At 30.1% G+C, this 25109-nt stretch overlaps 1 protein-coding gene and 1 long non-coding RNA gene across 2 annotated transcripts; one reads left to right on the top strand and one right to left on the bottom strand.

Moving 5' to 3' along the window:
- Window positions 1-2876: 2876 nt before the first annotated feature.
- Window positions 2877-5011, bottom strand: LOC150029013 (uncharacterized). The gene is made up of 2 exons (XR_016518459.1): window positions 4874-5011; window positions 2877-3201 (listed from the first exon to the last, which is right to left on the bottom strand). It is a non-coding gene; the product is annotated as an uncharacterized LOC150029013 (long non-coding RNA).
- Window positions 3012-6345, top strand: LOC137810742 (cyclic dof factor 1). Its single transcript, XM_068612155.2, has 2 exons — window positions 3012-3215; window positions 4851-6345. The coding sequence occupies exons 1-2, from the start codon at window positions 3012-3014 to the stop codon at window positions 6087-6089; spliced, it is 1443 nt and encodes a 480-aa protein (XP_068468256.1). The 3' UTR covers window positions 6090-6345.
- The last annotated feature ends 18764 nt before the right edge of the window (window positions 6346-25109 follow it).

Below are 25109 nucleotides of genomic sequence, written 5' to 3'. Positions count from 1 at the left end.
AGTCATGCCAACTTGGCATGACTTCTGCCACGTCAACCTGAAGTCGTGCCAAGTTGGCACGACTTTGTCCACATCATTTTTTAAATTTTTTTTGTTTTTAAATAAATAAATATATTATAATTATTTAATTATAATTAAAATTATAAGTTATATAATATTTGAAATTAATTTGATAAATAATTTTTTTATGAAAGAATAAATACTTAGGTAAAGAAAATGAGAAAATTAATAATCAAACTTGAAATTGAATTTTATTATCAAGCTTGTTTGTGCAGACAATTGCTTCTATTGTGATCTTCGGTTCTACAATATGAACATTTTTTTTTGTTTATTTAAGAATGGAATAATCTATTTCATGGATTAAATTAGACCTCATAAGCTTGGAAATATTGTGGAGACTGTACATTGGGGCGATAAATGTTGTTAGCTGTAAATGACAAAATGAGCAAATAACAATTACATGTGGACAAGGGAGACGTATAGCTTGAAATTCCCCACAATTAATTCTCATTTCTATTTATTTCCAAATGCAATAACAATTTTTTCATATTTTTTATTAATCTAATAACCAAATTAATATATTACATTACCGTCAAACATGATCCATACACAATTATTCATTTTTTTATTGCTTAAAACTAACACCCTTAGAAAAGTATATATCAAATTAATTTTAAACATTACATAACTTACTACTAAATATATAAATAAGAAGAAAAAAAATATATATATATATATATGACATGGACAAAGTCGTGCCAAGTTGACACGACTTCAGGGGTTGACATGGCAGAAGTCATGCCAACTTGGCACGACTTCGGACTGACGCGACAAAATCGTGACAACTTGGCACGACTTTTACGTATGAAGTCGTGCCAAGTTGTCACAACTTGCCCAAATTTGTAATTGTTTTTAAAGCGACCCCATTTTTTATAAAAACGAAAAAAAAAATGACCCATAATAGTAAAAACCTCACATTCCTCTATACATATTCAAGCCTAAGACTAATGTTGACTCTAGTCAACATAAAATTGGCTTGGTAAAATTTTTACAGTGAAGTTATGAAAAATTTCCAATTTGTGGCATTTTCAAAACAAATTCCAAAACTCCATTTAATTCCTTTTTAAACCAAAACTACAACTTTAATTTAACTTCAAATACCTATAGCACTATTTTTATATCCATACCATACTAATTAATTTTGACCATACAAAGCCAAATTGCAATTCGATACCAATTTAAGATTACTTAGAATCTATCAAGTAAACTTCAATTATATAAACCTATCAAGTAAACAACAAAGCTAAACCTACTCATTTAGTCCAAATTTCCAATCTAAGAATTCAATTATTTACCAACTTATATTAACATGCACCAATTTATTCAACAATTTATTCTTTCATGAACGCAATCAACAAGTTCAAAATACTCGTCTAGAACTATCCATATATACTAAATATTGCAATGTTCTAACTTGAATTAACCTCGTAATAATACCAAACACTTAACATGTTATTAAAAATATGACAAAATTTATAAAATAAAATCAAATAGTCAAAATTATAATTTATATATATATATATATATATATTAAATATAAATTAAAACTTTAACCTTTATTATTTTTAAAATCATGTGTACTTTGAGTGAATTTTTTTAATCAAAACAAATATATACAAGTGAAGAGAGAGAAAAGTTATTTCAAAATAGAAAAAGGAAAAAATTATGCAAGAGATAATAAACAAATTAACACAATAATTAATATTAGCTTTTGGAAAAAACCATATAGAATGAGAATCATGTTGAAAGTGAACTTTAGTCATTCTTAGAGTTAATATTGGAAACACATTCTATACATTAAACTTAGACACTTAGACAATGTTGTTTTACATAGGTTTCAAAAATCAATCTAACATTTATAGTCTTTTGATATGATTAACTTTACATCTACACAAAAACCTATTTATAATTTTAAAACACGGGGGATAATAACTCTTATCTTAAAGTTCCTGAATCATTTACCAGTTTTTTGTTCAAGTATATAAAATCACTATAAAAAGATAAATTATTAGATTATAATGCAAACCAATAAAAAAAATAACACGTATTCACATTTTTTTATAATCAACAAGAAATAATAAATAGCAATTGATCAAGCATCATACATATATTAATTAATAATAATTTTTACAAAAACTCTCACTTTAAGTTTTTAATAAAATACATATTCACAACTTCAAATGAAAAGTTTTAAATAAAAATGATAGAACTTCACCCTAGTTGATGCAAAGGGTTGATGATAAAGACATGTTTTTTAGTAAATGTGAACATTTATTTTCCTTCCATTAGTATTTAGAAAGTTAGGTAAGAGCAATATAAAATTGGCTTAATGAGAAAAGAGTTAAAAGTGGGAAAGAAAAGAGGCTAAGCCGAAGCAGAGAGTATTGAAAGGAAGAAGGTTATGGTAAAAAACGAAAGGTTGGGAAGTGATTTGACTAAGTATTGAGGAAGAAAGAGGGAGGGATTGAGAAAAAGGCAAAAGATGAAAGGAGATGACGTGGAATGAAAAAGGGGTGGGACACACACATACACCACTATCTTTATATGTAACTTGGGGGAATCCAACCGCACACAAAGATCTCATAGGCCACAAGAACTTGTGGCTCACAAAATTTACCCTTTGCTGAAGTGGCATTCCATTCCAACCTTGTTAATAAACCAGTTCACACAACACAACTCTTTCTCTCTCTCTCTTTCTCTCTTTTCTCCACTATTCACTATCCATTTTTCGTTGCACACGATGATCAAGTAATCTGAGAGAGAAAAGAAACAAAACCAACACTGCTAGCTACACTTACAACAACATCAACTACTGCTACAACTGTTACTTTTCTTTATATACGTGTGTTTCTATTTTTTCTCATTTTTTTTTTCAAAGAGCCTGAGCCAAGAAGAGAGAGAGAGAGTGGTGAAGCTGAGTTGTTATAGTTTAGTTACAACATAACACAGGAATGTCTGGGGCTGTTAAAGACTCGGCCATAAAGCTGTTTGGTAGAACAATTTCTCTGTCACGCCACCACCAGGTTTCTGCTAATGGTTCTTCTTCTGAACCTGCTCCTCCTCAAGATTATTCTCACCATCACAGTCCTCCTTCATCTTCATCTTTTCCACGTGAAGTGATGTCCACAACGGAACGTGAACCTGAGAGGGATAAGGTATGAGCCATGATGGAGTCTATATAATAAGGGTTTAGCTTGAAATATGACAAAAAAAAACATATCATGGAACTAACTAATTTGTACTGGTGTGTTTTGCAAATTTAAAAGTGACCCTTTTTTCAGAAGCTCACAATTGTTGATGGGTTCATTCAATTTTTCATCTTTTTTGGCTCCTAGTTAAGGGGCCAAGAAATCTCCATGGCTGTTTTGAGAACCTTGTTGTCTGAGAAGTACACAAAGTGTTTTGCATGATCACATATGGTTCATGAAATTGTTTACTTTTTTCTTTTAATTTTGCTTAATCATTTCTTTAGTGGTTGCTACAAGTCATTGTGGGGCACTGTCATCGAAACTGGATCCAGTTCATTCCCAGAATATAATTTTAAGAATAACGAATAATATTATGTGGTTGGACACGCTTTGGTTTTGTCCATTCTATTGGTGAATCAATAATTTTGCTTTAGACTTTTCTAATAATCCAAATTCCAAACCAATTTTTCTAGCTCAGTTTATCCATATTTGAAAAACATTTATCCTAAACTGGTTGCTAATATGCAACTTCGAGTTCATTTCTTATTGGATCTCTTGCAGCATCCCGGAAGTTCTGTAGCCATTTGTACAGTTTGAACTTTGAATTTCTTGCTCTTCCAAACTATAATTGCTTTTCACGCGTCGGACTTCTATTGGATCTAACTTCATTATACTTTGACACTGTCCACGTTCAATACCTTATTTTTGTTTCCGATTAAGACTTTCACACAGAAATGCTTAAAGAATATTTTCACTTTCTTTATTGTTCAACTATATTATACTCTTTTATTTTCTTGCTTAAACCTTTTCATATGGGGTTGAAGAATTTTTTTAAAGAAAAAACAATTTGTTCCTTCAATGCTAGCTGATGTATAACAGTTGTGTTCAGGATTAACGTGCTTTTTCTCGCTTTTTGAATTCTCCTCCAATGACCATAATCTAGTTTGTTTCCTCTGAAAGCTTCGTCTAATTATGTACTTCATGAAATATCAGTCTTTTATTCAGAAATTAAGGAATTTTCCAGTATATTGTTCAAATATTCAATTGATTATCTACTCTGTACTTTCACATAACACTCTCTTGCATCAAGCAAAGGTCATATATATGAGAAATTAAAACCTGATGAACAAGGAAGAAGAAACCATATACCTAACCTCTGTTTCCTCCCCTGTTTTATCTACTATGCGCTTCAAATTACTAGGAGAAAGCAATATGTGTGTGAATCCTAATCACTACAAAATACAAAATTGCGTTGTGTGCCTCTAAACCATGAGATTTGCAAAACTGACATATAACATAGTATAATGTCAAAAATAATTACCTTTTAATGTTTCTCTTGCTTATTTATTTATATGTCAAACAAACCAGTTACTATAGTCAATTTATGTACAAATATAGCAATCTTCTTTGCCCCTTAATGATGTGAATTAAACCAATTTAGTTAGTTTCTTAGATTTTGAATTTTGTAATTTCACATTTTATGTTAGCTATACAGTGACTATTAAATAATTCTTGCAAAAAATCAGAATCTGAGTTTATAATAAAAAATCTTGATAATACAAGTGCATCATGTCTTATCTAACTATTGTGTATTAATCTCAGGAACCATCAGGGAAAGAACTCACCTCAACACAAGATGACGAAGCCTTACATGAAGAACTAAAATCTCCAACATCTTCATGCAATCTCGAGAACCCCAAGACCCCCTCAACTGAAATAGAAACTTCCTTAATGAAATCACCTAAAAAGGGAGACCAAACTGACACGACAAGCGCATCAGAGGACAAAACTCCAAAGAAACCAGACAAAATACTTCCATGCCCTCGTTGCAACAGCATGGACACCAAGTTCTGCTACTACAACAACTATAACGTGAATCAGCCACGCCATTTCTGCAAGCACTGCCAGAGATACTGGACTGCAGGAGGGACCATGAGGAATGTGCCAGTTGGTGCAGGTCGCCGCAAGAACAAAAACACTTCTTCTGCTGCATCACATTATCGTCAAATCATGGTTCCCGAGACCCTTCAGAACGGATCATTGCACAGTGCTGTGTTGACCTTTGGATCAGATTTCCCTCTCTGTGACTCCATGGCTTCTGTGTTGAGCCTTGCTGAGAAAACACAAAATGGTGTCCTCAACGGGTTTCATTCACCTAAGCATAATGTTAGCACTGTTAATAATAATAATAGTGGGGATGATATTAACTCAGTTGGTGCTTCTGTAATGGCTTCAACTTTGTGTGAGAAGAGAGACAATGCTACTAGCTCTCATGATGAATCAGTGGATAAGATTTATCATCAAGGTTTCAGTCCTCAATTGTGTCTCCCAGGTTCTTCATCATCTTCTTCTCCTTGGCCTTATCCGTGGAACCCTGCAATGACTCCTTCTGCTTTTTACCAACCTGTGTCATTCTACCCCACACAAGCATTTTGGGGATGCATGCCACCACCATCTTGGAGTGTAAATTACCAATCTGCCTCTAGTTCTGGTCCAAACTCACCAACCTTGGGGAAACATTCAAGAGATGGAGACATCTTGTTGCAGAAGCCTGGCACAGAAAGCAGCAGCAACATGGCAGAAAATAGCAACACTGTGTTGATCCCGAAGACGCTGAGAATTGATGACCCTACAGAAGCTGCAAAGAGCTCTATATGGTCAACACTGGGGATCAAGAATGAGAAGGGGAACTCTCTCAATGGAGGAGGCCTTTTCAAGGCATTTGCATCAAAGGGAGGCAGTGATGACAAGAAGAACCATGTGGTGGTTGAAGCATCCCCAGTGTTGCAAGCTAACCCCGCAGCTTTGTCAAGGTCTCTTGTGTTCCATGAGAGGACATAGTTGGGAATTGCTGCAGTTATCTGAGCTAGCCTCATCCAAAAATGTTTGTGATGTAGGCCACGCTAGTTCAATTACAACAACCTTGTTCTTAGGTGGTGATGACATGATTTTTCTTTTCTCCGTGAGAACTTGTATTATTGACCAACCTTTCTGCAGGATTTGTAGGACAGGAGAGTTATATATAGTTTAGTTTCCATCTTGAGCCTGTCAGACTGAAACAGGTGTTTTTTCAGATTTAGATGACTTCTTGAGTAAATATCTTTGCTGTACATATAAATATACATAAATATAAGAGACAGCATAAATAACAAGGAGAAAAGACAAAGGAAAGAAGATTCTTGGACTAAATTCCAATGCTATTTTAGTTCAGGGTCTAAGTTTCAAACCTGCACTTGCTTCTTCCTTTGTTTTTATTTCCAGTTTTTTGTGCATTAATATAATAGTAATTCTCCTATATATTAGTTCCAAAAGATTGTGACATATGTTCACATTTAATTCTGTGTTTTTTACTGTGTTATGTCAGTTTCCATGAGTTATTAATGTTTATGATGCTGTTAGATGATACTACATATTTTTTACTTATAATTTTCTGTGCATTTAATATTTTGTTTTACACCTGGGACAAATTTAAAATATCTTGTAGCATCAGCCACCTAGCAAGCATTGCACAATAATAATGGGTATACAGTGCAGAAATCCATGATGTGCCAAAGATAAAGTACTGATATGACCTTCACACGCGTGGAGTCAAAGAGCATTTTCTTTTTCTTTTTCTTTTCCTTTGTGGTGGCTGACGACTAAAGACACTAGATCACTTAATAAAGTTGACAACAACTAATCAAAAAATAATTCTTGAAATGTTTTAAAAATTCTTTAAAATCCTTATTCACATTTACATTATTATTTAATTATCAAGTCACGAGAATTATTTCATTTCTAATATTATTGCTTACTTTGAGATTCAATACCTTCATCATGGTCTTGTTTTTCAAAAGAAGTCTTGAAAACTATGTGAAAATTTTTAGTTAGCATACCCAAAAGGTTATAAAAAAAAAAACAAAGTGAAAGATAAAATTTGCATCTAGTAATATAAAAGACAAGCTCATGTTTAAATTATCTTTTAATAAACAATTTTATCTAGGATATCCTCACTTCTAAAAATGATAAACTAGTTTTGAAACTAAATGATTTAAAAAATATATTTATATATACTTTTTTCCATACATGATGACAAGTATGAAAGTAATTTACAAGTACCCACCGCGCACACTTACATATGTAACTTGCGACCTATCTCTTGTTTGATTAATTAGTGGCAGGAAAAAAAAGATTTTCTATGTTGCAGGCATAGTTAAGCTATCCAAATCCAATGTGAAAAATTCCTTATAAGATGGGGTTGAAGGTGGAAAACCTTTTAAAAATGATTAAATCCTTAAACGAAAGTTAGTCATCAACTACATTTATAAATACTTCGTATTAATTATGTGTAAAAAAAATTCCAATATATGTAAAAAAATATCCAATATCTAAGACATATTTATGATATATATTTTTATTACTATAAGATGAAAACTTTGGCTATAAAAATATGAAAAATAAAATAAAATATAAATATAAATTATTTACTTTTTAGATAAATATTAATTGTTAATATGTTAGTAAGACCTTTAATCCTCTACTTATTATTCCTTTCTTTTCATTTTTATCACTAAATCAACCTTATATTTCCTAATACAAATTAAATATTACATATTTAATTGTAAATCTCACACTATCTTTTGTTAAAAGAAAAAAATCAGGAGTTTTATCATTAAATATTATATATATATATATATATATGTATATTATCAATTTCCCAGATAACCTTATTTCATGATATAAACTAAAACTAAATTTAATCTTAACTATTTCTATTTAGTTAAGTATTTTTAATAATTTAACATGGTTTTGTAGGTAATTTTATATATACTACCAAATTGTTGAATTGAATGATATATTTGGTTCTTTTATGCCTTGTTTGAATTAGGGAGTGGATTTAAGAAAGTGGATTTGAGATGATTTGAAGGGAAAGTGTGAAAAAAGTGAGGTTGTTTTGATTAAGGTAAATAGAGTAGAAAGTGTGAGAAAAATTTATGAAAGTTTATGAGTGATGGGATAGATGTAATTGAAATTATATTTTTTTAATTGATAAAATTATAAATTTACAAATTCACTTTTATATTTAAAAATTATTAAAAATTAATTGGATTGATTTATTTATAAATTAAATAACTTTATTATTTTTATCTTTATTTTTTATAATTAATATAATTATTATATAAATTTATTTTTTATTTAAAAATATATTTATTATTATTATTATTATTATTTATACTTATATATAATTAATTATGTTATTTTATAATAAATATTTTTTTACAGTTTTAATTATATTTAAATCATAATCTTATTTTAAATAAAAATAATAATAATTTTAATTTAAAATAAAAATAAAATTAACCTAAACTATAAAGCAACTTTCGTCTCAATTCTTTCTTACCATGCAAAGAAAGTTTTAAGTAGGAAACTCTTTTCGTTTTTTGTATTTTATATTACTTAATATCTTGTTTTTCGTGTTTTACTCATAAATAGTAAATCTTCTTCTTTCCATTAAACCTTAAATCTTAAACTCCCATAAACAAACGGAGCCTTAAGCAAACTTTTGAATTTGAGTTTTGAAAAATAGAATACTTATCTTGAATATACTTTTAATATTTGTCTTGAAAAATATATTATACCTTGTCTTTAAATTTTTTAATAATAGATTCGAATGATATTATATTTTACTTTCTTAAATAATTTGAGTTTGAATTTTGAAAATGATAAAGGAGAGATCTTGTTAAAGGTGACTAGATAAGTTTTTTAAAGACTGTAAATCATTAACAAAGTGAGTAGGTGATTAAGAGTATATTGAATAATAGACATCTATCATATGAATATTAAGTATATGATTTATTTGTATTATAATACTTTGATTTCAATGAAAATATATGGAAGACTCACTTGAGAAAAATATTATGAAGAATTCAACGGTAAAGGTTGAGAATCTTTAGGTTGGGTAAATATGATTGAAATGAACAATAAATAGGAAGAAAGATCCTTAAACTCTTTGTCTCAAGATTTTTTTATTGGAGGTGACATCATATTTTTTTTTATATATATACGTTGATTCATGATCCATTGAATTCAAATCTTCCCAATTTTGTATGGACTATTCATATTATCACTTAAGAAAAATCCAATAATCTAAATTAACAATTTTAGATAAAAAAAATTGACAAATTCATATGATGTAAAATTATGAAAAATCAAGATATAAAAAATATAAATTAATATAAACAAGAAAATTATATTTTATAAAGATGATAAAATAATTTATAATTAATGTAGTATCTAAGTTTTAACCTATTTTTATTAGTTTAAACTTGAGTATATGACCCCATATTAAATATATGAAAAAAAAAATTACATAACTTCTTAGCACACAAATCACTAAATAACAACTGACTTCAAAATAATTAGTTAGTATATTCACTAAATTATATATTATTTTATAAAAAAAAAATATTAAAAATCTAAAGTAGTTTTTATTATTAAAAAAAATTATAAAGTAAATTTTAAATTGGTATATAACATTAACTACCAATATTTTAGATATTAACTACTTTAGTTTAGAATCTAAATAGTTAGGAATTAAAATTTTATAACTAAAGTTAAATACCAATTTAAAAATTATTTTATAATATTTTATTAATAATATAAATTATTTTAAATATCAAGAATTCTGTAGTTTATAAAATAATATTTATCTTAATCAATATAATAATTAATTATTTTTTATTTTTAAAATTAATTATTATTAATAAATATCTTGAGTGGTATAATATATTTTAATAAATTTAATAGTAAATTGCTATATTCGATAAACTTGTTAGTTTTTATGATATTTCAAAATCATAATTTCAGTGAAAACTTGATTTGTTAGTATAATTTTTTTGCACTAACAATCCGTATAAACTAAAGTATTTTGTAAAATAATTATTTTTAAAAAATTTCAACAACTGCAAGTTTAAAAACAAATACCAGAACGTGTATTTTCAAGAGATAATATGTTCGAGAACAGTCAGACATATATTGGTAAAATAAAACTTTATCTACAAGTATTTAATATAACTGCAAACTCAAAGTTCAAATTCAATAATATTGATTATAAAATAATTTATCAAATGGTCACTTTTATATTTGAAGTTGCAACTTTTGTGTTATCTCAATAGTTTAAATTAATAAAAACCCAAAAATATTTTCAAAACTATAATTCATCACTTACTTTATGTAAAAGTTGTATGATGATATTAAAAATGAAATTACGATTAACTTTTGGATTTAAATGAAATAAATTATGAATTTGGAGACTATTATTTAATTTCATTAAACCTAAGGATTAAAGAGGCAATGAACTGATATTTCAGATATTAAGTCATCCAAAATATTATTTGATGGTTGCATTTAAAAGAGTATTTTTAAGAGAAAAAGTTATTGATAAAAATATTCGTATGCTCGTTTCATTGTTTTTTATATTCTTTCTTTCTCTATCACTTTTAGCCTTTATCCTCATCTATGGAAACAACTCCCAAAACCTTTCTTTGAAACCCACTAACCCACCATTTCCCACCAATGAGTTTAACTTTTAACTTTGTGGGTTTTTTTCCCCCCACAACAAATAGCACCACCACAATCTTTAAAATGTGAGTTTAAAGTAATTATTATTAAAATTAACATTATTATGATACATGATCATCTAATATTGGATAACGATTTAAATAATCGTCAAATATTTTCTTTCTTATGGTTGGTTGTATATTACTTTTCACTCTTTTTTCATTCTTTTTCACATCTCCAAATTCATCATTTAATCCAAATAAAACATTAAACATCACTATCTTCCACCTCTGAACAAGTAGCACTATATCCCACCTTTTAACAAGTAGCAGCCCACAATCTTTTTTGTTTTTATACAAACCTTTCTCTTCTTTTTCTATTTTTTTCATAAATTATAATAAGTAAGTTTAATTCAAACTTATTCTTACATATATACTTAATATATGTAATTTCATCTTATTTTTAGTTAATTATAATTTTTAATACATCTTTTTTACGCTATATACCTATTCAATAATAAGATAAATTTAACAAATTTTATTAAAATAGATTTTAATATCACATTAAGAAGTGAGTTTAAATTTAACTTATCTTTACAAAATTGATTTATAAAATAAGAAAAACTCTTTTTAAGTTTTTAAATTTTTTAGTAAGCACATATTTGTTAGATCTTGACTTCAATCAGTTGTTAACGAGTTTCTCTTAATGGTACATCTTGTATTTCCTTCTTTATTTACGTCGATATACTAACTTCAACTGATGTTACAAAATGTGGTTGAGATTTAAGCTAACTTTGTATTTCCTTCTTTTTTTTAATGATTTTAATAATTTCTTTCATGTTGTATCATAGTGAAACACTCTTCACCTAATCTCAAATGCACCATTAATGCCTAGATGGCTTTGAGATCGGTGGAGCCCTTCAAACTACTATCCACCAACTAAGGAAATAAATTTACATGTGATTTTAGTGGTGTAATTGCGAAAAAGGGATTTGTCTAATATAAGTTTTTAGTAAAGTTCAACGTATACATGTTATATCTGTTTTACCATTAGCACATATACGTCATTAAAATTATTTTTTTAAAAAAATTATTAAATATGTTCTTGTCGGTTGACCTTTGGGTTGACTAGATAGACAAACTCCGCTTCTAATCTGCCTCTTCTTGGTGCACTGGAACAATGCTCCGCTGAGATAGAGGGGGTTTTATCTGTTGATCATACTCCGACAATCAAGTCAGTGAGAGCATACAAAATAATAATCAGTTTCCGTCTCTAGTACTCAGAAACAACATCCTACTAAGGGGTCTCTAGTTTATATTATTGTTAAATAGTTTCTAAATTGGTATCTGATTAGCTACCAAGGTTTTAACTACCAATTATTTAGTTTCTAAATTTGGTAGCAAAAACCTTGGTTGCTAATTAGATACCAATTTAGAAACCATTTAACAATAATAGAAAATAATTTAGAAACCAAAAATTTATTTAGTCCCTAAAATGGTTTTTGGTATCTAAAATTGGTTTCTATTTCATGATTTTCTTGTAATGAATTGTTCACTTCGTACGTTGTACAAGAAATGACATCAAACTTCAATCCAGCAGCCAACCACGTCAAGGTCTCCTATGCCGTTGAATCCTTTAACACCTCGTCTTTAAACCAAGACATGAAAGTTCTATTATGTTCCATCAAGACCCATTTATCTACTTGTCTTGGGTTATTTTCCTTCACAATGGTTTTATGAGCTTTTATGTAAGGTATAACTTCATTTGTGTTGTTCAATATATACAAATGTGTTTTCAAGGCTTATGATTGAGATTTTCTTACAATATTCACACCACACATACATTTTCTTGTAGAATGTCTGTGGTGCCATGAACTAGCTGGAAGACCTATTGGATTTTCTTTTAACATGTACTCTGAACAAAATTCAATACTTTTCTCAGCTATGTACCTTTCAATCATTGAAGCTTCTGGACGATAATGATTTTCACATAACCTTTCAAATTTTTCATATACCGCTCAATAGGACACATCCATCTTAAGTGCACTGGTCCACACAATCTAACATCTCTTACTAGATGCACAACTAGATGAACCATGATGTAAAAAAAAGATGGAGGAAAAAACATCTCCAATTCACACAAGATAACAACAATTTCATCTTCAAGTTCATCTAGTTTTAATGGATCAATGACTTTACAACAGATGAAAGAGAAGAATGAGCACAAACGGGTTATCACTAGTGTAGAAAGGCAAAACGAGTGCGACTATTTTACATTTATAAGGATGACTATATAACCGCACTTGATCAGCACGCATTCTTAAATCGAAGATTTACAAGTGCGACTATTTAGCCACATTCGTAAATGAAATTTATAAATGCGGCTATGGTAAATAGTCGCATTCTTATTTAAATTTAAAAAAATTAAAATTAAAACCTTAAACCCTAAGGCATCAACGAAGACGACAACAACAACGACAAAGCACATACGACATAGCAAAAACCCAAACAACAGGCAATGAAGCAGTGGTGACCTTCGCCAATACAAGAAAACAAATAGATAAGAGAAACGAAAAAAAATATATAAACCAATGGTGAAGAAGAAAGAGAACTCAAAACGAACTTACAATGGCACAAAGAAGACAATGAAGGCTCGCAGAAAACGAGAGGAAGCTCGAGAGTAGAAACAAAAGAGAAAATGAAGCGCCAGAGAACCCTTCACCAATTCAAGAAAACAAACAAATAAGTGAAACAACAAAATTTTATAAACCATTGGTGAAGAAGAAAGAGTGATGGCATTTCATGAAGGTCTTCTTGAATCATGTAAGGAAAAGGGGTGCGGAAGCTATGAAGGTGTGTGGGCAAGATCCTCCTAAGAGTGGTGTTGATCTTGAAGGTGCATGATGTGTATGAAGCTAGGGAGGTTCGGCCAACCCAAGGAGAGGTGAAGGAGATGAAGTTTAGAGCCTAGAATTCTAGGGAGAAGCAAAGCTTGGCACAAAATGGCAGCATAACTTTACTCACAATAAACTTGAAAATACAAGGTGTAGGCTCCTCTTTTTATAGGCTAAAGAGGACCATAATGCAACCCTAATGCTAGCCAAATGAAATGTAAATGTGAAGCACATGGGTGCACATGGCACATGGGTGCAGAAATGAGCACATGGGGAGGGGTGTGTCTAGTTTTTATGCTCACCCCCTCCATGGGCTTTCTAGACCGGCCTTGGTAAATTTAGAGGGTTTTTTAGAAACTCTAAGTTTACCTAGGTTGGAGTTTTAGGTGCCAAAATTAATTCTAAGAAAATTACAAATAAAGTTCCTATGCTAATTTTGACAAGAAATTAAAGTCTACTCTACACTAGAGTTTATGGCATTTGAACATGTAAAAGAACGTCTTCTTGGATCCTCTTGGCCATAACTCTATGGTTGGCCCAAATCTACCCTTTGGTGGGCTTGCATGTGGGCTTGTGCTTGGGCCTCTTCCATCAAAGAGAGCATATCGAAACGAACTTACAATGGTACGAGAACACAATGAAACTCGCAGAAGAAGAGAAGAACACCATAGTAGAAACAAAGAGAAAATGCGAAGCGCCAAGAAGAAAGAAAGTATGAAAGCGTAAGTGGCGCGCTTCAAAATTAGGGTAAACAATGACCTTAGCAGTGGCATAAGACAAAACATAAGAGAAACGTAAAACATACAAAAATCAATGGTGAAGAAGAAGAGAGGAAGACAATGCTTACCAATGACACGAAGACAATGCAAACAAGAGAGCAAGCAAAACAGAGGACGCATAGAAGGGCAAGGAAGCGCGAGAGAAAAAAGAGTATGAAAATGTAAGTGATGCGTTTCTGAGATAGGGTAAAAAAAAAATTAAGAATGTGCCTATTATAAATAGCCGCATTTGTAAATTAAAGCGCTTGAAAGACAACATCTAATTGTAAGAACGCATTAAATAATAAATCGTTGTTTTAACATTTTGTACTAATGTAGTCTTTGATAATAAATGCTTAATATAAATCATCTGAAAGATACCAATAAATATTATTTGGTAAATATCATTTTGTAACAGTCCAATAGTAGTAGTATATATATATAAAATTGATGAAATGATTGATTAATTTAACTTTTTATAATAAATTTAAATAGAGATATTTTATTATGATAATTTCTTTTGATAACTCATATTTTATTATTTGTATGGAAATATGATATAAATGTACAATGTAAATGAGCCTAAAAGAAACTAGAAATATAGTTTAGATTTTCTTTTTTAATATATATATATATATATATATATATATATATATATTGTTATGTTTAAATTTGATTTTTGAAATATAAATCTTTGAACCTGTTTTCCCTTGAACTTATAGTAAAGTTAACAGTTTTACGTGGATGTTATAAAAATCAGTTTTAACTTTATTAAAATCAATAAGATGTTAAGTAAAACATACACTACAAAAAGCACATAATTATTAAAACCAAACCGATAAACTAATTGAAATATTTTAGAATAATGAAATCATTCTAATCAATGAAAAAAACTAGAAAAAATGATTTTTTTTTATAAAAACTCTTATGGTAGGCATCATTGTAAAACTCGAAATCTCAACTACATTGACACCTCAAGTATCAACAATCATCTGCCACCATATAAAAAAAATATTATTAAAAAAAAATACAAGTAAATAAGGAAACTAAACCAAGATCCATATATAAAAAATAAAATAAAAATGATACTTAAGTAATCTATACCTATTAATAAAAAATTCTAAGAAAAGACTAAATAAAAACCTATTATATAAATTAACAAAAAAAAATTAAAATAACACGTTTAATATCTATTAAAAAGTGTTATAAATTATAAGTATTTATTTGTAAAACTTGAATTTACTCATTTCACTACAAGAAAATCATGAAATAGAAATCAATTACAAGAAAATCATGAAATAAAAACCAATTTTAGAGGCAAAAAATAATAAGTTCTATAGTGACTAAATTAGAAACCATTTTGGAGACTAAAAACAATTTTGGTTTCTAAATTAGTTTCTATTATTGTTAAATAGTTTATAAATTAGTATCTAATTAGCTACCAAGGTTTTAACTATTGTCCCGACTAGTCATTGGTCATCGACTCCAGCGACTGACCTCAGACATTGCATACCGGTGCCTGATAGTGGAAAAGGGCCACGTAAGGTGGGCCCCTGACACACCTATCAAGGTATTGGTCAGTCTTCGGACATCGGTACCATAGACTCCAACGTTGGAGATCGACATCAGACCTCGCCAAAAGAGGGAGAGATCGGACGTCGACGGTCTGAACAGTTATATTGGGCCACGTAAGGTGGGTCCCAAAATTACACAGTTATCAGTTGAAATCATCATATATGAAGAAAACCTAAGTCACGAGGGATCCATATAAGTGTTGTGTATAGCGCATTAAGGCGCGACACGAGTGAATAGCTCCTGGAAGCACTAAGGCACATTAGGGTTAGGGTTTCGAAGGGAAGCTACATGCATGACACGTGAATACTTAGGGCACTCGTGGAACAGATGGCCCTAGAGATTTGGTGCACAAGTTGGTACCTAGGCGGCCATTTTGTTAGTTGTTACATTCCAGTTAAGGGAAGTTCCATGTGCCAGATTATGCTAAGATTATGTAATAGCGGCGCAGGGACATTCTTCAAGGAACCCTAGACAAGGGTAACAACACAAAGGTAAACCCTAGTTTCAACCTATATAAAAGGTGTTAACCACCCTAGCAAGGTACACAGTTTCTAAGACTGAAACTACTTTGTACACTTGGTGTTTCTTTGCCCTTATACTGACTTGAGCGTCGGAGTGCCAACGACCGTCAAGGCGCCCTTTGTCTTTGCAGGTGAGAGATTATTTGATAAAGGAAGAACAATTCTCAGGCGGAGATAGGATGGTCAAAGGCTGCAGTTGGAGTCAACTAACGAAGCGAGTCAACCGACAGGAACAACTACCAATTATTTAGAATCTAAATTTGGTAGCTAATTAGATATCAATTTAGAAACCGTTTAATAATAATAGAAACTAATTTAGAAAAAAAAATATTTATTTTTTGTTTTTAAAATTGGTTTTTATATGATTTTCTTGTAGTGTTTATAATAAAATTTAAATTTCAGTATTGTAAAATGTTCCTGGCGGTTGACTCGATCGCCTTCGTACGTCTCACGATACTCCTACACCCTATTCTCTGTGCCTTCGTTCGTGCCTCTCTCAATCTAACACCTGAAATCACAAAGACAAAGGGCGCGCTAGAGGTCGTTTGCACTCCGACGCTCAAGTCAATCTTAGGGCTAGGAAACACCAAAACTGTTAAGCGTAAAAGTTGTGTAAACTGTGTGTGTGAAGCGACGCAAATGAATAGCATATCTTACTAGATTTATCCTTACCCTTTATATAGTCCAGGGTTTCCGCTGTTTCCAATACCAAAAATAGTTTTTCTGAGGGTGGGCCCTAGCGCATAGGGTTCCCTAACTGGAGTGCGACCTCTAACGGATGACCACCTGGATGCCACCTCGTGCACCTGATCTCTGGGGTCACCCGTCCTGGGAGTGCCCTAGCTGCTCACGTGCCACGCGTGTAGCTTCACCCCTGGAACGTGACCCTTACAGGTCGTATCTCTTCCAGTGGCTCTTTACCCGTGTTACGCCTGAACGCGCCATTCGCACTACACGCATGGACTCTCATGGCCTAGACTTCTCCCTTCCTGATAACTGGTGTGTGGTCTGGGGTCCACCTTTTATGGCTCAACTCTACTGTTTGAGTCACCGATGTCCGATCTCTCATCCTCCTCACTATACTGCCAATAACACATCAATACATCCTGGTGATCAACGTCTTACGAGACACTGGTCCACACCGCTCGCGGAACCCAACTTACGTGGTCTCATCATTACTAGTGGTCAACGACGCCCGATGACTGGTCGGTACATAAAATATTTGATTTTGATTTCTGTATTTTGAATATTAAAAACTTGAAAATAATATTATAGATTTTAATAAACAATATTATGTAATAGTATATTTATTTGATATTATTCTGTAAATTATTTAATTATTTTATCAATACTAATTTAATAAGATAATCTTAAACTGAGTGTATTGACCATTGAGGTTTTAAAATTTTTTATAATGGCACAAAAAGAAAATTCCCATAGAATCTAGAGGCTTTCAACGAGTTTCTATGCAATCCCTTTTAAAAGAAAAAATAAAAGAAAAAAAATTATCTTTTTATAAATTAAAATTGGCTAATATAAAAATTAAAAATAATTTTTTAAAAAATTTATATGATAAATATTTTATAAATTAATTTTAACTTATTAAAAAAATTAATTTCTTATCTCTTTTTCTTAAAATGTTTTATAAAGAGATTCATCTAACTCCAAGACAATACCACGACTTGTTAGTATAGAAATGCTTAATTAGTAATCAATTGCATTTAAGTAGGGAATATATTCATTAATGCTATTCATTTGAGTTAAAATAACACAATGAAACAGTCAAAGTATAAGTATAGCATATAAAAAAGAAAACTAAATAATTAACTTAGAAACTAAAATAAAATAAAATACATATTTTTTTTGTTCAATTTAAGCATGCTTATCACTATTTTTTTAAAATGGTAAAGATAAATATTATACTCAAATATGAAAGAAATAAAACACTGAAAGAGATATACAAGTAAAATTTCACATATTCAAAATCTTTAAAAAAATGTCTATCACTCTATTCTACTTCATTATATATTGTTTAATTTGCTGATTCCAAAATTTATTTACTTACACTTATCCCCATAATACAGCTACAATTATATTTTGTACAAATTTAAACATAATTGTTTAACATCAAATTTAATGTGTATTTATAGTTCCTAACTGTACAAATTCTACATCACTTTGGATAAGTTTTTATAAGAAGACTTTTAAAAAAAAAAATTGATAAAAGTTGAAATTAGCTTGTATAAAAACTAAAAAAACTATATGAAAAAACTTATACAGATTAACTTATATATAAATTAATTTTAATTTATAATAAAAAAATAATTTTTTATTTTTGATTTATATTTTTCTCCTCTATAGTTGTTTAAGAAAAACTTTGTAGAAACATAAGAAAAGCAAAAGTTAAAAAGAGAAAGGATCTTAGAAGGTTTTGAATTGCATGGATAAACTCGAATAATTGGTGACAAAAGTTCAAACACATAGTCGATATATAGCATCCAAAACAGGAAAAAACAACATAAAGTGATCTAACTTTATAGACATCCACTTTACTTTTTTCCTTCTTTTTTTCATCTTTTATGTGTAAGCCAAACAAGGTGTGGCCAATTAGAAATCGTCAAAAAGCAACATTCATTTTATCCTCCATTTGTTTATTTCTTCATCATAAGCTATAATGTCACCCTCATATAACCTAATATGTCACTGAAAAATCTGAGTCAGAGAATTTATAAACACTTGGATTTTCGTTGTAGCCACCAGGTTTAGGTTGGCCACAAGTTTTAGTCATGTATATGGCTGTTATATGTTAAGGAACAACTGGTTTTAGTGGTCCTCAATTTCTTCTTTTTTTTCTTCTCTTTTTTCTAGTTCTTTATTCATTCTCCATGTTCCATAAACAAGGGCCTGTTTGGTCCCTATTTCTTTCAGCATGTCATGGTTTTGGGTTCATCGTGTGGGAGAAAATAGGGGACAAGAACATGATCATGGCTCTTTCTTTAGTATGGTTTTATGTGAAAAATAAATATTCAAATTTATCTAAATTTTTTAAAAGATACTAAGTTTTTATTTATTTTAATTAGTAATTTCTAAATTTTCAATTTAAATTAAGGAAAGCATATTAGTTTTACCAGATAATTTCATGCAAAAGAATGAAATTCAACATACCCATTAACTTCATAGTAAACTATTTTTATACTTATTTTTTAAAAAACATTTAGTTTTCACAATTAAGCCTATAGACGCAAAACTTGTACATATTTTACTGATTCTTTGAGTTTAAATTATTACTAAAACAATTTATTGTACAAACTGGATTATAATGTAAATGTGTTTTTAAATTTCGCGCAAAAAAAAAAAACTAATTGAAGATACACTGGTTTAAATTTGAAAAGAAAGTTTAAAAATAGAAATAAATAACTTGGAATTTTAAAATTGAATTTGAGATTAACAAAATAAGAACAACAAATTAATTTCAAGTATAAAAATATAAAGAAATAAACATGAATAATTATGAAAAAAATATGAAAGATCTGATAAATTTAAATAACTGATATATGCATGATTTAGTGAATAAAGAAGGACACGAACATAAATTTTTCATTAACATTTTTGGTTGGCCCCATAAAAGATTTAGTGTACCATGTCTATTTTTCCATCTTCAAGATGCTATATCGAACTTTTATTTAAAAGCCTGCATTAACGTACCCGATATAGTAAAATTGAGTATTGGAGATTTTCAAATTGATTTTGTTTATAAAAGATTGAGAAATATTCACAATAAATTAAGAAAATATTCTCAATATTTATTTGAAGAAATATGTTTAGAAATAGATAGATTTAAATGATGCACATAAAATATGGATGAACAAAATATTACATAAACAATGCAAATTTAATTTTTTTGGTTTTTGATATAATATCAGTTTGATTCAATATATTTTTAAAAGATACATGTTTTAAAAGAAGATTTCTGTTATGATAAAAAAAACTTGTTATTCGATGAACACATTCATTAGATCGTCTAACATCATGAACTTAGAGGATATACAGACTAATGTAGTTGTAGAAACATTGTTTAGATTATCAAAGATACATAACGACATATCAATTAGTTTTTTATATCATGAAAACATAAGATTATAAACTTCATAACAATGAAATCATCATACTGTGTGATATGTGATTGACTGTCTAACTAAATATATAATGGGATGGGTGCAAGTCTGTGTAATCCCTTTAAATAGTTTTTTTTAATCCTTTTAATACTATTTTTTATTAGTAAAATATAGTTGTATAATCATAATGAGCAGAAAGGGGTGATATGGTAGACGTTGTAGGGTTAGTGAAAAGTTTTTTATCCACATATTAAAAAATTACAATAATGAACTCACTATATAGTGTGATATGTGATAAACTCTTTAACTAATTATATAGTGAAATATGTGAAAGATTGTCTAATCCCTTTATAAAGATTTTTGAATCTGTTTTAAAAAAATTATCAGTAAAGTACAATTGTATATATCATAATGAGCAAAAAGGGGTGACATGGTAGATGTTGTGGGGTTAATGAAAAACTTTTCGTTCCACATATTAAAAAAATTACAACAATGAACTCACTATACAATGTGCTATGTGATAAACTGTCTAACTCATTATATAGTGGGATTAGTGAAAGACTATATAATTCCTTTTGAAAAGTTTTTTTAATCCCTCTAATTACTACTAAAAAAAAGTTGAATAGTGACAAAAAAATGTGGGTCATGTGTTGGGCCTAGTAACATAAAATAATTGGACCAAATATTTGGGCCAAGTAGCATAGGTTTTTGGGCTTGTATTTGAGCCAATAGTATAATATGTCTAGTTAGGCTTAAAAGTGACTAGTTAGGGTAATAATTTGACTTCTTTGAGCCTAATGTAACCCTAGAACGTCTAGGATATAACACAGGACAAAAATTACCTTGCATGGAGCACATGGACGTCCACATGGTAGCCTAGGAGTGGAGAGGATTAGCATGGAAGGTGTGAGCTAAACATGGAAATCATGAGTCCACATAGCACCTTCTCATTGGAGAGTTTTATTTTGAATTTTCAAATTTTGGCTCCAAAATGTTCAACCCTCTCTCCTATAAATTTAGGTGTTTGGCTCACGAAAAAAAAGATCAATTTTATGAGTGTTATACTACCAAATTGCAAGCCTAAGCACTTCTATGTCTAAACCTCTATAGGATAGACACCTTGGTCTTCTTCTTCACATTTTCCAAGTGATACGGCTGAACCAATCACTCTTCCTACTCTTCATGCAACTCCAAGGAATCCATAGCTCCAATGGGTCCATCCTTGACACATTTCTTCCACAAAGCTTCCGCCAATCTCCTTCAAAATTCAAGCAAAACCAAATGGGATGAGAGGATGCTATCAATCTCATAACGAATAGATCCATTAGACAGTTTAGAAAAGGCATATCAGACAATCTAGTCTTCATTCAGTGATAGAAAAGTCTTTAAGTGTCTATGTTAAAGAGAACCATTTGGAATGAAGAATGTTATGCAAATAGATAACTTCAATTGTGAAGAAACATGTGAGACGGTCTAACAACACTAGTATACATAAGACATTCTTGTCAAATGGCCTTGATAGACGACCCTAGTGCTCATGGATACATCAGAAGATTTTGTTAGACAATCCCTTTAAACACTACAAGAGGAGAAAGATGCCAAAGGACAATTTTCAGTGATCGTTTTGATCACAAAGCACGTGAAAAGCCTAACTAAATAGTGCTTATGATTTCATCAACGATCACTGAAGATTGCATATACCAGACGATCTTATTATCTTTTACCCGTCAAACAGTCTACTACATAAGGGAATGTTTATACTTAACTTTTACATTTTTAGAATGCTTTATGATACATCTTGCTTGATTTCGAATCTTATTTGACATTGTTAATTTATATAAAATATAATTTTCAAATAAGATTAATAATTAAATGATTTCATAAACTGAAACATAGAAAAAGCACACTGAATTTCTAAAATATTATCTGCTTAATTTTTTTTAATAAAAGATCTCATGCTAGGAATCACTATGAAACTTTACATCTTAGCTAGGCTAACACCTCAAGTATTAATAATCATCTGCCACCACATGAAAAATGTATTATTAAAAAATAAATAAAGAAAAGAAATACAAGCAAATATAGGGGGACTAGACCAAAACCCATATATAAATAACCTAAGAAAATCGATACTTAGATAATCTATACCTATTAATAGAGAATTCTAAGAAAAGACTAGATGGAAGCCTATTATACCAATGAAATTGTTTTCTATGAATAAACCCTAAATTAGCAAGTTGGTCAGCACAAGCATTACCTTCATGAAAAATGTGAGAAATCCTAAACCTGATTTTCCCACAGTAATCAAGGCAAGTGTTTCCACCTATTATGAAGAATCCAAGGAACATTAGTCCTAATAGTAAATGCAACACAAACCAAGGCAGAATCACATTTAAGTCATAAACTAGTAAGACCAATATTTTTAGCTTCTTCAATAACATATATAACTTCATAAAACTTAGCAACCAAAGCAGTCTAAATATCAAGGAAAGCAGAAAAACCACCAATAAACTCCCCCATACTCCCATAAAAAATACCGCCACAAGCAGCAAGATCAGAAGAACCCCTAGCAGAAGAGGACGAACAACTTTGCCATTACGAGTATTTATATCATAGAACTTAAGCACATTGAAGTCAAACATATCATTCTTCATAGAGCTTTTAGACAAATTACCTACTATGTAAGTGAAATCCTTAATGGTCTTTTACCTTTTTAACTATTTAGGGGTGCCTATCTTCGTTGGTGCTTCCAAGCGCACGTTTCTTCAACCTTTGACTGATAAAGTCAAATTGAAGTTTGCGTATTTGAAAGGGAAATCTCTTAGCATGATGGGCCAGATCCAATTGGGTTAATATTATGGTTTCTAGTTTCCTTGCTTATAGTTTTAATGTGTATAAATGGCTTGTTTCTATTCAAGTTGAGCAGTGGACCAGAAATTTCATTTGGACTGGTGATATTATGAAGAAATCATTTTTTTTTCTTAATTCTCAATTCTCTAATGTGGGTGATCTGCTTTCTTTAATTAAGAGCGATGGTAGTCCTTTGGTTACTTTGATTAAACTTGTTGTGAGCACCTTCTCTATTTGGATAATATGGCATATGAAGAATTGTGCTAGATTTCAGGTTAAGATTAATCTTTCGAGGGACATCTGCTTAATTATTTTGTGAATGAATACAATTTCTATATTCATTATAGAATATGGAATACAATTATGCATTAATGACTAAGATTAAGACTTTATTATAAACTTTTTATATATGAACAGTGTATTAACAATAAACTTTTAAAAAACACAACATGTGCTTTTTTCACATAAAAGGGTTTTCCGAAATACATCTAGTGGAAAGATATACAAGTTAAAATCTATTTATTTCCAACATTGAAATTATAGGCTAACTTGGAAAGTATTTAAGATTGTATTTACAGTGAAAAACCCGAGAAAAAAAATCCCAATAAATTTGAAAATATTAATAGATATTGTTTCAGTGATTACCATGCATTATTATGTTGATTATAATGTTCACTAATACTTATATTGTTTCAAGAAATTGTCAAAGAAACATAAGCAAATACAAAGTTTCCTTTTTTTTAGTGTCTAATGAAAAAACGATGAGATAAAATAGTGAGATTTGCGTTGAAGATGATTGAATTCAATATCTACAATAAAAGAAAAAACAGATCTTTCCACAAAAATTTGATTAGCAAAGTAGATAGCATAGCAATATCAACCAACACTCTAGAAAAAAAAATAGTTTTATTCATGGTGCATTCATCAAAGAGAAAAAGGAGTATCAATCCCTCTCGCTATAGATAAAGTTGCTTTTGATTGCTAATATTTCATACGAAAACTGTGAATCCTGACCCAACATTGAGCTTTGGTGAGATTCATGGAAGATGGCACAAAGTCTTTAGTCCAATCAAAGACTCTCAAGATACTTGGATTGAGATTCCAAGACCCCATTGCTAGGACTCTTCTGAAGTCTTCATGGGAAGAAAAAACAAATTCATAAAATCATTTTCCTAGAGGAATAACTTTCCAAGATTCTAGAGATTTATAGGCAAGATCCAACTTTTTGCACACATCCATACGAGTAAGAGGTTTGTCACATTTGGATAGTACTATTATTTCATTAAGGTGATTTTTACAATCTTCAAAACCTGTGAGATACACATCTTCAACAATCTGAACAAATATCAAGTTTCCCTTGATGCAAGGAGAAGGAAGTTGTTAAAGAGGGATATCGCATGCGTTATTCAATGCTTGTGCAAAAGTCTTCTTTTGTGCTTGAGTCGCATAAGATGATTTGGCTTGTGAAGAACAACCTTGATCCTTGAAATACCTCAAAAAAATATGAAAACCAGAATAATTCATCCTCATTTTACAACACTAGAGAGAAAAACAACTATAATTAATTAGAAGAAGTGCACCACCATTGTAGAAGAAAAAAATAACTCTTT

Source organism: Phaseolus vulgaris, chromosome 2 (assembly GCF_051622355.1).
Source record: "Phaseolus vulgaris cultivar YP4 chromosome 2, ASM5162235v1, whole genome shotgun sequence".
Classification (NCBI taxonomy): Eukaryota; Viridiplantae; Streptophyta; class Magnoliopsida; order Fabales; family Fabaceae; genus Phaseolus; species Phaseolus vulgaris.
Note: the sequence above shows the minus strand (reverse complement) of the source record. Positions and strands in the feature narration are given on the sequence as shown.

What these genes read in the sequence shown, in the direction of transcription:
- LOC137810742 (XM_068612155.2), top strand. Translation starts at nt 3,012, where the DNA reads ATGTCTGGGGCTGTTAAAGACTCGGCCATAAAGCTGTTTGGTAGAACA. An exon ending in GTGAACCTGAGAGGGATAAG is followed by an intron (nt 3,216 to 4,850) that starts GTATGAGCCATG and finishes TATTAATCTCAG; the next exon opens with GAACCATCAGGGAAAGAACT.